Source organism: Lynx canadensis, chromosome C2, assembly GCF_007474595.2.
Source record: "Lynx canadensis isolate LIC74 chromosome C2, mLynCan4.pri.v2, whole genome shotgun sequence".
Lineage (NCBI taxonomy): Eukaryota > Metazoa > Chordata > Mammalia > Carnivora > Felidae > Lynx > Lynx canadensis.
In genome coordinates this window covers 25,341,688-25,354,585 of record NC_044311.2, presented here as the reverse complement: position 1 = coordinate 25,354,585, position 12,898 = coordinate 25,341,688, and the positions used below count along the sequence as shown (strand labels likewise).

The 12,898-nt window shown below is 47.1% G+C and overlaps 1 protein-coding gene and 1 long non-coding RNA gene across 2 annotated transcripts in view; one reads left to right on the top strand and one right to left on the bottom strand.

The window, feature by feature from the left end:
- Positions 1–12,898, top strand: part of GALNT15 (polypeptide N-acetylgalactosaminyltransferase 15) — a 47,963-nt gene that overhangs the window by 16,551 nt on the left and 18,514 nt on the right. The window contains exons 2-3 of the mRNA XM_030329785.1: positions 3,228–3,394; positions 6,045–6,249. Of these exons, the coding sequence (XP_030185645.1) occupies positions 3,228–3,394; positions 6,045–6,249 (372 nt within the window). The remainder of the gene's footprint in view (positions 1–3,227; positions 3,395–6,044; positions 6,250–12,898) is intronic.
- The window catches only part of LOC115523629, a 73,171-nt gene that overhangs the window by 43,675 nt on the left and 16,598 nt on the right, over positions 1–12,898 (bottom strand). The gene's annotated exons all lie outside the window — the stretch shown is intronic.

Below are 12,898 nucleotides of genomic sequence, written 5' to 3'. Positions count from 1 at the left end.
AGCACACAACACACATCTTTGTTTATATAATCTTTACATAGGCCCGTAAAGTAAATCTACATGTTATCCTCATTTTATAGACAAACAAATTCAGGTAGTGAGGTATCCTGGCACACAGGAGGCTTGTAAGAAATAATAAAAATGAACATTTATTGAACTCTTACTATGAGTACTTTATATGTATTAACTCATTTGACCCTTCCAACAACCCCATTTTACAGATGAGAAAACTGAGGTTAAGCCTATGACACGCTCAAAAAAAGGCTTACGTTCTCACAACAGGCCCAAGGGGTAAATATCATCCAGTGTTCAGATGAGGAAATGAAGGCTTATAAATATCGGGTATATTACCCAGGGAGTTAGGAAGCAGCAAGGTGAAGATTCAAATCTAAATATGATCCTAAAGTATAAGCTCTTTAAGCACCTTTCTTCAAGGACACACACGCACCACACACTGCTGTTTCCAGTGCTCACATTCTATGGACTGGGGAGAGAAAAGACAAGGCCGTGTTCTGCACCAAGGTGACAGACTTCAGTCCCGGTAAAACTGCAGCCCCCGGGGCACCTGGGTGGCTCAGTCCTGTTAAGTGTCTGACTTCAGCTCAGATCATGATCCTATGGTTTGTGAGTTCGAGCCCCGCGTCGGGCTCGGTGCTGACAGCTCGGAGCCTGGAGCCTGCTTCGGATTCTGGGTCTCCCTCTCTCTCTGCCCCTCCTCTGCTCTCGCTCTGTCTGCCTCTCTCTCAAAAATAAATAAACATTAAAAACAAACAAACAAAAAAACTGCAGCCTCAAGAATGCCATATGCAGGCCTCTCTGTCCCCAAGCATGACCCCAAGCCATTGCCCTAGTGATGTTTTCAGTACCCACTGGATTCACGAAGGAGGCATGATTTCTTTTCACAGCCACCAGATGCCCCCGTCCTAGGACTCCGGGATTTGCCTACACTCTCAACCACAAAGGAAATAGAGAGGACACAAAGGAAATTTTGAATTTTTGTGAACAGGTCTAGAGCAATTCTGAGGGCAGAGTGGAAATTCTCAAAGTCAGTGGGGTGGGGGAGAAAAGTTCCACCGGGGTTTGGGGAGAAAGGAGGAGGGAGTGGGGGGAGGAGATGAAGGGGTAAAATACCTCCGCATAGCCCACAATATGCGCTGGGGACCCCTTTATCTTCCAAAAACCTTACGGGAATGGGTTCCCCTTTGGACCTGTTATCTGAACAGCCCTGAAAGCAGACTGTAAAAGTGCGTATAAAATTCATTATTTCATTTGTCACAGGCATGCTGCTAAGGACACTGTCACCCATTTAGGGACTCCTCTCTAAAGTCCATAGGAATTTCTCTTAAAAACTAGTGCTGGATGTAACAACTGGTGAAGTTCAGATAAGGTCTGTACTTGAGCTAATAGTATCTGAACCGTGTGAAATTCCTGATTTTGCTCGTGGTGGATGGTTATGTAACATATCATCACTGGGGGAAGCTGGGTGATGATAACACAGGAACTCTCTGTACTATTTTTGCAACTTCTTGAGTCTTAAACTATTTCAAAATAAAAGTTATTTTTAAAAAAAGTATTAGAAAGAACATCACTTTCCCTTAAAAAATCTGGGATGTAACCTCTCCGATGGTGTCAATTCCGTTGCAGAATAAACCTCCTGTTTTCCTTTGGCTACTAGGAAGCTCACATTTAAAATTCTTTCTGGAAACACCAAAGCCCTTATGGCCTATATATTTATGTTCTTTCTCCAAACGTTGACTTTCTACTCTTGCTTGTATTTCCCTACTCCTGATTTTCATCCTTACTTTTTTATATTACCATTATTTTATTGTACATATTCCTTTTGAGTGACTTCAAATCCTTTATGGAAAGAAATAGTGCATACATACGGAAACTAATAAAGTAACTGGCACAGCTAGTTTATGAGATGTTCATTTTTTTTTTTTAAATCTAGGATTTCTGTTTTACTGTTACCTTAAAGCTCTTCCTGACTATCAATTCCCTTCACCCCCTGTGATAGGATTTTTCCCGAGTCACATGCAGGTGTCCTGCTCACGGAGGGTTTCAGCCTTGGTTAGCACGGTGCCAGGCACAGGGAGGGTGAGCCAATGGGGCAGCCTGGTATTTCTCTCAGGCGGGGCCAGCCTTCGTCCGGCTGTCAGACTGAGAACCGCACGCACTTTGACCATCACAATTGCCTTTAGGTGTCGGAAGTTTGAGGTCCCTGAGATAACCCCTACTCAAAAGCAAATACTCCTCCAGGGAGGGACATTTAGAAGCTACCTAGGAAAACAAGTGCCTCTGTGAACAGTCGTGAGTCACGCACTGCTCTACGCATCCCGTTGTTGTTATAATTCATTCCACTGTGGTCTCAGTCGGAACCCTCAGCAGAGGCAGGGCAAAACAAATCCAAAGCATCAGGCTCATCTGCAAAGGAAGGAGGGAACCGGACAGGCCTGCGAATGGCCTCGAGGAGGTAGCTCCTCACACTCCCATCTGTCCAGCCACGAACCAGCAGAGGGGAAAGGGCACGACAGCCTTGAAGCTCTCTGCCACTTATTGGTACTGTGACATTTGATAAGTCTTGCCCATTCTCTGAGCCTCGGTTTCCTTATCCCCCAAATGGGGGTAAAAGCCCAAACCAAAGACGTATTTTAGTGTAAACAAGCAGTAATATGTGTAAAGGGTCTGGCATTTTGTTGGCCCTCGCACATGTTCAATCCTTGTCCTTCCACAAGAATAAGAATAATACTTAACATTTATTATGTGCCAGGTGCTATGCTAGACTGTATGGAAGCAGACATAAAGAGAATAGTGTTTCTGCCCTTCAATGAATGATATTTTGTGTTCATAAGACACGCACTGTGTACCTCGTCCTATTCAAGCCTAACAACAGCTCCGTGAGGTGGGTGATGTCCTTCATTCCCATTTTACAGATTAGGACAGCCGTCTCCTGGGAGTGGTGGAAACACCTCTCAACTGCTATGAGAGAGATGTGGATTAAACACTGTCAAGATGCTCCTGGGATATGAGGACTGGGAGATCATAGCACCACTGCGAGGGTGTGATGGGTTCTCTTTACACGGAAGTTTCAAGTAAACCCAGAGAGACCGCTACAAAGTTGGGGGAGGGGGTGAGCCGTCTGGTTAAAGCAGCTCCAGTCAGGCCCTAGGGAGGGAGTTAGAGGCCGTCCAATGTTTATTTTGTTCTTCTGGTTCTCTGCCCTTCAGGTGTCTGCAACAGCACCCCGAGGAGAGCCTGCCCACAGCCAGCATCATCCTCTGTTTCCACGACGAGGCCTGGTCCACCCTCCTGAGAACCGTACACAGTATCCTTGACACGGTGCCCAGGGCCTTCCTGAAGGAGATCATCCTGGTGGACGACCTCAGCCAGCAAGGTGGCTATGGGCTCCTCCCAGCTCTTCGGGTGGGCCTGGACCCTGGGGGGGTTCCCATGCAAAGACTGGGGTTTGGAACCTCTGGAGGCCAGGTTCCCAGAAGCATACCTCCAGATGAGGATTCAGGTGCAGGTAACTCATGAGTGAAGAGCCCCAGGGGCAACCAGTAAGGAAATAGGGGGAGAAGGCATAGAGAGCACAGCCACCAAGCAAGGCAAAGAGGCCTGAGCCAGAGTCCCGGGAAGTAACTCCAGCCTGATCCCAGGGAGGTATCTCCCAGTCCCAACCTCCACACATCCTAATATGCTTCTTCCCAAGACACTCTAGAATCACAGCAGGGTGGCCATTCATACATGCTCACTGCCTCCTAGACACTGGGTGATGCATTTGAGCGGATTAGTCATTAAATCACTCTTGGTTAGCCTAACCCATTCATTTTTCAGATGAGGAAGCTGAGGCCTAGAGATGAGACTTGACCAGGACTGAGTCAGGCCAAGCGCAGCAGAGTCGGGCCCAGAGCCTAGACTCGCAGAATCTGCTCAGATGTTTACACTGACGGGAAACTCACTACTAGGGACCAGCCCGTTGCATGACTGAGTCACTAAAAGATGATGGAGACAGAAGAAGGTTCAGCGGTTCTCAAGCTTGAATGTATATCAGAATCACCGGGCTTGCTAAACACTGATTTAGCAAGCACTGGCTTGCTAAAACACTGATTGCTAGCTTTTCCCCCAGAGAGCCCCCAATTCTGGTATTGGGCCCAAGAATCTGCATTTCTAATGATATTTCAGGTGATGGGGATGCTGCTGGTTTATGTACTGCACTTTGAGGAACACTGCTCTTCTTTGGGGGGCTTCAGGCCCATATTTCTGTATATTTCTACCAGTGTTGGATCAAAAGTCTATTACTAGTAGCAAGGGAGTCTTGGGGTAAGTGAGTGCTTTTAGCTGCACTGAACAAAGTCAAGCTTCTTCTAGTAGGGTGGAGGGGGGGGAATGAATGTTGGATAAGACAACCAGCAGTGTTCAATACAGTGGAGTCACCATAGGGCTGTTTTTCACATATCCAAGTTCAGAAATTTTAATAGCTTTGCTAATAGATGTCCTTCTCTAGGGAATGGACCTGGGGCTAATAAGCTTACCAGAAAAATAATTATAAAGTAATAAATAGGCAAAAAATTTTACCACCAAGAAATTCAACAGCCAAGTGACTAGAAATCCATCTACTGCTCGACAGTTTCCTCTGCAGAAAAGTCTCCTTGGGGAGCCACATGCTGTTTAAAAGGTGGAGCTTTAAAAAGACTGCCTGAGCCTCCCCTTGCTGGAGACCCAGTCACCAAAGCAGCAGGGCTGTGTGTATCCCTGTCAAGACTGTCTCTGGGCTGAGGAACTGAGGAAATCCTTGCTCTTTGGCTTAGTTCTGTTCAACACACACGCACTGAATGCCTACCATAGGCCAGCCCTGTGCTAGGGCTCAGAGCAGTGGAAATGGGTGAGGTATGATCCTTGCCCTTGAGAACGTCTTAGTTCAGTGATTAGGGGCGCCCCATTTCCATGACTTCATGAAGGATGCTACTTCTTTCTGAATACATTATTCCTTTGGTCTCCACTGGCTTGTTCATCTTGGCGTATGTGTGCGTGCGCGCACACACACACACACACACACACACACACAGCTTTTCTTATCTTAAATGAAAAACCTAAGAAGCCTCTCTCATTCTTTATCCCCTATGGAATCATTGTTCCTAAAGAAAGTCTAGATTCCTGGCTCATTCTCTTCGACCCACTGTGCTGCCCACCCACCCCTACCACTACAAGGAGACCACTTTGGCCAGCACCACCAATGGCCTACCAGCAGCCACACTTCACGGACCCTCTGTCTTGAACCACTGTCTTAGGTCAGATTTCTTAGAAGTGGGGCCTGAGATGAGATTCATGTGCTCGTGATTTGGGGGGCAATGCACTCTCAGGGGAACCCCGTAGGAGAGTGGGGGAAGTAGGAGAAGCAGAGGAAGGAGCTAAACCAAGATGAGGTTTCAGATGAAGTCCAGCCACAGCCCGATCCCACAGACAGCTCTGCAGTGCAAGCTGCACCTCAGGATCTGTCCTGCCTCGGGGCAAGAAAGCGGGTTTTGGTAACCCTGCACTGTTTGGTCATTGGCCCTGGGCACGTGGGGCCAAGGGTGGTGTTCTGCATGACTCTCTGGCACTCACAGGAGAGGCAGGTCCATATCCAAGGTCCTGTCTCCAGAGAAGGATGCAGACTACAATTAGTAGCAAACCTACAGCTGTTGGGTACATGAAAACCAAAACCAAACCAGTAAAAGGGACCCTAGGGCATCTGCGTAGGGCACCAACAGTATCTGCATACCCTCACTGCTGCAGTTAGAGAAGGTTAGCCATTTCTCTCCTCTCCTGGTTTTATGACACCATCTCTGCTGGTTTTTACCAGAGAGAATACTGACCCACCCCAAACTAACTAAGCAACTTACTTCCTAGCAACAGCCACAGTGGAATGTATCTGAGTCTCAGGACGTCATGCTCACCCCAGCTCCCAAGAGAATTGCTGATAGTGATCCTAGTGACAGTTGTCACAATTTCACTGGCTGTGGTGTCTGTGACCCCACTAACCATGACTCTGTCGATTCCAGGACAACTCAAGTCTTCTCTCAGCGAATACGTGGCCAGGCTGGAGGGGGTGAAGTTGCTCAGGAGCAACAAGAGGCTGGGGGCCATCGGGGCTCGGATGCTGGGGGCCACCAGGGCCACCGGGGATGTGCTGGTCTTCATGGATTCCCACTGTGAGTGCCACCCAGGCTGGCTGGAGCCCCTCCTCAGCAGAATAGCTGGTGACAGGTAACTTCGCCCCTGAGGTCTGGGGAGCAAGAGGTGGGATTGGGAGAAATTATCGGCAGCCTCAGCCACTCACAGAACATCTATCCACCACTGAAAAAGTCCCCAAGTCTCCTCCACCATTAGAGAGCAGCATGTGTCATTGATTTTTTTGTGATGTTTGAGTTTGAGCCTTTTCAAAAGCACAGGGAGGTAACGTTGGAAGGGAAGTTAGAGGTTCTCCAGTCCATCTGCCTTGTTTTCTGCCTTCTAGACACAAAGACTGGGGCCTGGAGAACAGCGACCATTTTTCCATTCTTCTTTCCCCATCTTACTGTCATTTACTCCCCTACTTCCTGCTCTCCTTATACAGTTTCTAAACATGTCTTGTCGACCATTTTCTTCAACCTGAATATCCCACTAAGGAAAAGCAAAACCTGGTGGCTAGCCCACCTTGGACCAGCCCGTGGGGTTTGCAGAGGCCTATTACACAGTAGGGGTTCAACAAATGATTGCTTCTGATGATGCCCCGCCAGACAGGGCTGATGCTAGAACCAAGCCTTATGACTTCTATTCTTGCATTCCTTCCCCTGGTAAATGTTCGCTGTCTCCTTTGAAGTTGGGGATGACCACATATAAAAAAAAGTCATTACTGGAGGAGGAGGTAGAGGAATTAGCATATCCCACCAGGTGGAGGAGCTTTCAAGCAGCACAATGCAAATTGTTAATAGTTCAGCAATTCCTTTTTAATAAAGAACCATCAGACCTCAAGTGAAATCAAGAAGGATTAATTATGCAGGACCATGATGCAGATTACTGCCCATCCCTGGCTATTATCTCAGAAGAAAAGGAAACGTGCATAAATCCAGCACCAAGACCAAGGCAAGCCAACACGCGAACCCTGCAACTCTGCCATCTTGGATTCTCCTCTCAAAATCACAAGGACCGTGTATCTTTGGAGCAGGACCTAAAGTTGGTCCTGCCTATTCCCTGTCTAATTCCCATCCCTATATCATAGACAGATGGCTTTCAGAGGGACCTGTAAGACCATCTAGTCCTACCTCAGGATTGCACTGCTGAAAAAAACTGAGTTCCTAGGAGGGCAAGGAGACCCCTCAGGGTCATACAGGCACTCAATAGCTGGGCTGTTTTCTTTTATGCAGACATTTAGGAGCCTGGTCATATATTATTAAGCCATATGTATGCATAACCCTAACAGATCGCTTTCGTATAATTCTTCATTGACCTGCCCTCCTCGTGAGATGTCTCAGGCGGGTAATTCTGCTCCTGTTTCACAGAGAGGGATGTTGGGGCTCCCTGGGGTGAAATGATCTGCAAGGGCACACAGAGACTCTGCAGGTGAGCCAGGTGTTCCAACTCTGGGTCCACTGCTCTTTTTGTTGTCTAGGAATTATTTTAAGAATTGGAGAGCGGTACCTGCATGACTCAGTCAGTTAAGCGTCTGACTCTGGTTTGTGATCTCATGGTGTGTGAGTTTGAGCCCCATATCGGGCTCTGTGCTGACAGTGCAGAGTCTGCTTGGGATTCTCTCTCTCTCCCTCTCTCTCTCCCCCTCCTTTTCTTGCTCTCTCTCTCAAAATAAATAAATAAATAAACTCTATTTAAAAAAAAAAAAGAATCGGAGAAGCTGATCAGGGAGTAACATTTGGTCATACCCACCCCCACCCTGGTTGTGAGACACGTGTTAAAACATTGATTAGAACAAGCCCCTCATGTCTGCTTCTCACATTGGTGCCATTTTCACAGATCTGGAGATTTCTCACTCTAGGCTGAGTGAGGAAGACTTGGCAATACCTCAGTGTCCTCAGCTAGAAATAAAATGGGGCTCCCTGAGAAACCTTCCACAGTGAAGAGGTGGGTCCATGAAATTTTAATTTCCTGGGCTCTTCCCTTCTTCTCTTTATCAAACTTCTCCCCCTCTCCTTCTCTCTCATTCTCCCTCCTTCTCTCTGTCTGTTTCTCTCTCTCTCTCTCTCTCTTGCACACGTGAGTATGCACACACACACACACACACACACACACAGCCTCTGGTCCCGGACCCACTCTGGCTTGGCTTCCTCATCATGTCCCCTCCCTTCTGTGGTTTGACCATCTTTTTGTGACCCCACACCTCATTCACAGCTTCCTGTGCACCCTATTTGCTCTGGGACCTAGTGTTCACCTTGAAGGCCTTTGCAGGTGAGGGTCTGAAAGAAAAGCTACCTCTCTCGGGTCTGATTTCTCATCTCTCTCCACTGCACACCGTGATACTCTGAAACCTGCAGCTGGGTCCCCTTTTAAGGTTTGTTTTATTCCCATGGCAACTTTGCTCAAGTGTTCCTCTGGCCTCCTGTGGCCACTCACCTCGTGTAAAGCAAAGCCATAGAAGCCAGTGGGCACAGTTCCTAATAGCTGCTGCTCTTTGAGAGAGGAAAGGGTCCCCAGCTGAGGTTCATGGCAAGAGGCATTCTGTCACCAGGTGAGGACCCACTGTGCAGAAGGTGAGAAAAGGTCTTTAAGATCTTTCATTAAAAAGGTGGAGTGGGATGATGAGTAGCAGTGTAACAAGCCATAAATCAACTATTTCAAAGAGCCATAACTTCCTCATCAACCTGGTCAGAGGGTTCAAGGCCTGGTTCCTAGCCCTGGTTCTCTGTCCTTGCCCACAGAACAGGTCTATGGAGAGCCATATGGCAACTTTGTATGAACTGGTAAAAGGATTCCTTTCTTCATTACCCTTTACTCCCATTTCTCAGAACATGTGTCATAATACATTCATTTTGTAGAACAACATACCTTAATGATAACTGCCAGAAATTTTAGAAATAGGTATGCAAATTTCCAACGTCAGTATTTGAGGCATTCTCTAAGTTTGGGCAGTGCACAGCCCACATAACTGTACATAGCAGCCCCAGACGGAGTTACTCAAAGAGCAGTTTTTGTAGAGCAGAATTAAAGGTGCTGACTGGTGGTTGGTTTCCATGTAAAGTAACAAAGGTGAAGATCAAGGGTAGCGGTCAACTGCCATGTGCTAACTGCCAGCCAGCTCTAGTACCCAAGCCATGGAGTGAGAGTCATGGCCCTAGACAAATGAAGGTTTCCAGTGGGAAGGGGGTAGTCCTTAGTGAAGTGCTCAAAGACAACACCCCCTGAGGGGCGATGCTGGCTCCAGAGGTCGTTTAAGTTGTTTTCCACTTAAATTGGGTCTGGTCCACTATCTTAGAGACACCTAGTTCTTTTTTTTTTTATTATTTAAAAAAAAATTTTTTTTTTATATTTTTTCATTTTCGAGACAGACACAGAACACGAATGGAGGAGGGTCAGAGAGAGGGAGACAGAGAATCTGAAGCAGACACCAGGCTCCGAGCTGTCAGCACAGAGCCCGATGCGGGGCTCGAACTCATGGACTGTGAGATCATGACCTGAGCTGAAGTCGGACGCTTAACCGACTGAGCCACCCAGGTGCCCCAAGATACCTAGTTCTTAAGGTCACCTAGTGCTTAGCCAGGGCTGGGCCTGCTCAGTGGGGAGAAGCAAGAACCGCTCTGCCCTGCAAGAGGTTAAATGATGGAAAGCAGTCTGAGGAATCCTGTGTAAAAGTGGTGTGTGTGTGTGTGTGTGTGTGTGTGCGTGCTGAGGAGCAGCAGGGGCCCAAGATGCCTCCAGCCCACAAAGGGAGCAGCCTCCTTTTGGTCTCACGTCCCTGGGAAATTCTCCAGCCCTCATCCTACTCCACACCCCTCAGCATGACAGAGTCTGAAAGAGCCAGCCGCAGCAGTCCTGGGGTCACCCTTGAGAAGCAAGAGCTCTGGGGCGAGAGAATTTAGAGCCTTCATAATTTCCCCAACACCGAGAATCTGGGTGAACTTCCAAAATGACTGTAGTCATCATAGACCCAGAGGGACACTGAAGCACAGGAATAATGCAGAAGGATGAGATAAACTAGGGCTTACAAATAAACTAGGTTTGGTTGGTAAGGTTGAAACCCCAGTTAAGCTGACCTCATGTATTACAGTCAACAGTCAACCAGTGTTGGCTGATAGCTCTCCTACCTCTGTGTGTCTTGTGAAACCCAATCGCCTGACCTGGAACTTAGAGAGGCTTACGAGAGAATCAGCCTTGTACTTGCCTGAGAGTTAAAGCTCAATTTGAAAGAGAGAATGATGGCATAAGCAGACACTTTGAGCTCCTTCCAAGTCAAACAAGGCAGCTTTGCCATGTTGCGTTAAGCGTAGTCCAAGAACACCAGACACATCTGTAGGTGCAAAACCCAAAGCTAAATATAAGACTGTTTGGGTTTTTTAAAATCACCATTTTTGAGTCACTAGACTACAGTCACTCCCTAATTCAGCCGTGGTCAAGCAGCTGCTATCCTCTTAATCTCTATCCAAAAGGCACTTAGAGAGGTTCGTGAATAATCACCTAAGTGTCTGGTCAAGATAGAAGCAAAAGGAGATTTCAGACAGGAAAAGGTAGTGTTGGATATGAGGGGTGATACAGTTATTAACAGCGAGCTTTGCATAGACTCTGAGGTTCCAGCAAGACAGAGCAAAAAGAGAAATTCAATAAATTCCAGAGTTCCCATTTTCTGGTCAAAAGTAATGTACACCTTTGTCAGGAAGGACACAGCTCGAAGATCTAGGACCAGCAAGTTGTATGGACGCTCAGATGCAATTTCCTTTCTTGTCCTGTTATGATTACTAAGATGGCACAAATTTGAGGGGATTCTTCAGGATTCAGCCACACGGCTTCCCTGGCTCTCGCTTCTGAAATTCCACAAAATGCTTTGCCCGGAGCCAAATCCATTCCATCTGCTCAGTTCACTCCGCCGTAAGTGGGGACTTGGGGGGGGGTTGGGTGTCCTCCTTTCTTCCTTGATCTTGCCTCTCAGTTTTCTTTGGTCAATTCAGGATGCCAGAAATAGTGGAGACCCAGAGGGATTAAGTTTCCCTTCCCTTCCAGAGGCAACAATGTGAAAAGGGCAGGAAAACCATATCAGAGTCCTTGCTCTAAATATAAACCCCATGACTTGTTATGCCAACGTCAGTCACTTGAGGACAGATAATTGAGTCCCAAGACCAGCCTGGCCCTCTCCATGTAGCCTGGGCTACCCTAGTCCTGGCCGTCTCCAAGATGGAAGGAACAGAGATGGACATCAATAGAAGTGTAAAACACAGAGTGGCTGGCATCTCTCCTGCCAGGAATCTCTCTTCTCTTAGAGTGGCACGTCCCAGCCACCCCCGAGTTCAGGACTGATCTATTTCCTGGCATAGATTTTAGAACTGATAGTCATTGGGGGCACCTGGGTGACTTAGTCAGTTGAACGCGACTCTTGATTTTGTATGATCCCAAGGTTATGAGATCAAGCCCCACATCAGGTTCCACGCTGAACGTGGAGCCTGCTTAAGGTTTTCTCTTTCTCCCTCTGGCCCTCTCCCCACTCATGCTCTCTCTCTCTGTCTCAAATTAAAAAGAAAAAAAAAGTAACAGCCATGAGAGAAAACCTGTGACAAAACAGAAAACAATGCGACTGAGATATTGGCTAGGTGGAGATCAGCTCCTGGCACGCCACCTGAGTGATCACCTGTCTAGTTACAATGTGAAGTTGTATGTAAGTGATGAACCACAGAACCTACCCCCAAAAGCAACAGCACTCTGTATACACTGTATGTTAGCCAACTTGGCAATAAATTATATTTGAGATAAAAAAGCTTCTGACCTGTACCAGTTTCCCACATTACCCTCCCTGAGGTCATATCCCAGGCTGTTGCAAGCAGAACAAAACAAACAACAATCACACAAAAGGATAAAATACCGTCACCAACAGCCATCAGTAAATGAACAAGCAAATAAGTCTAGACGCAGGACCGCCATTTGTTTGTAGACACCATGTGCCCACATACACTTGCATTAACATCAGGGACACGTCTGGGGCTTGGCAAACCTGATTCCTCAAGCCAATCAAGTTGTATAATACAGGAACAAGAAACAGACCCTAGAGCAGGGGCCCATGAATCTTCTGAAATTATGCATAATACTTTGGATATGTGCCTATGATTATTTTTCTGAAGAGGAGTCTACACTTTTCAAAGGGGAAAAGGCCCCAAAAGAAGTCAATAGCCATAGTCCTAGAGTGTTACTGCTGAGAAAGGTATTTGTGGGACGTGGTTCAACCTCCCGCTTTACAAAGGAGGAAACCAAGGCCCAGAGAGGTACGGCAGCTGTCTCAAGATCACACAGCCCATTAGTGGCAGAGCTGAGCCTAGAACCCCATTCTCCTGTCTTTCAGTGTTATCAACAGAGGTTTGTGAAAAAAGAAAGAGGCAGGGGGGCGCCTGGGTGGCTTTGTCGGTTGAGTGTCCAACTTCGGCTCAGGTCACGATCTCGCGGTTTGTGAATTCGAGCCCCGCGTCAGGCTCTGTGCTGACAGCTCAGGGCCTGGAGCCTGCTTTAGATTCTGTCTCTCTCTCTCTCTCTCTGCCCCTCCCCTACTCACACTCTGTCTCTCTCTCCTTCAAAAATAAACATTAAAAAAAATGTTTTTAAATAAAAAAAAGAGGCAGGCATGCTATTTAATGAAATGAGCTCCCAGCTCCTCATGCAAAAACATATTTTCTAGAACAGTACTAACAGAAATATAATGAGCCATGTATATAATTTAAACATTTCTAAT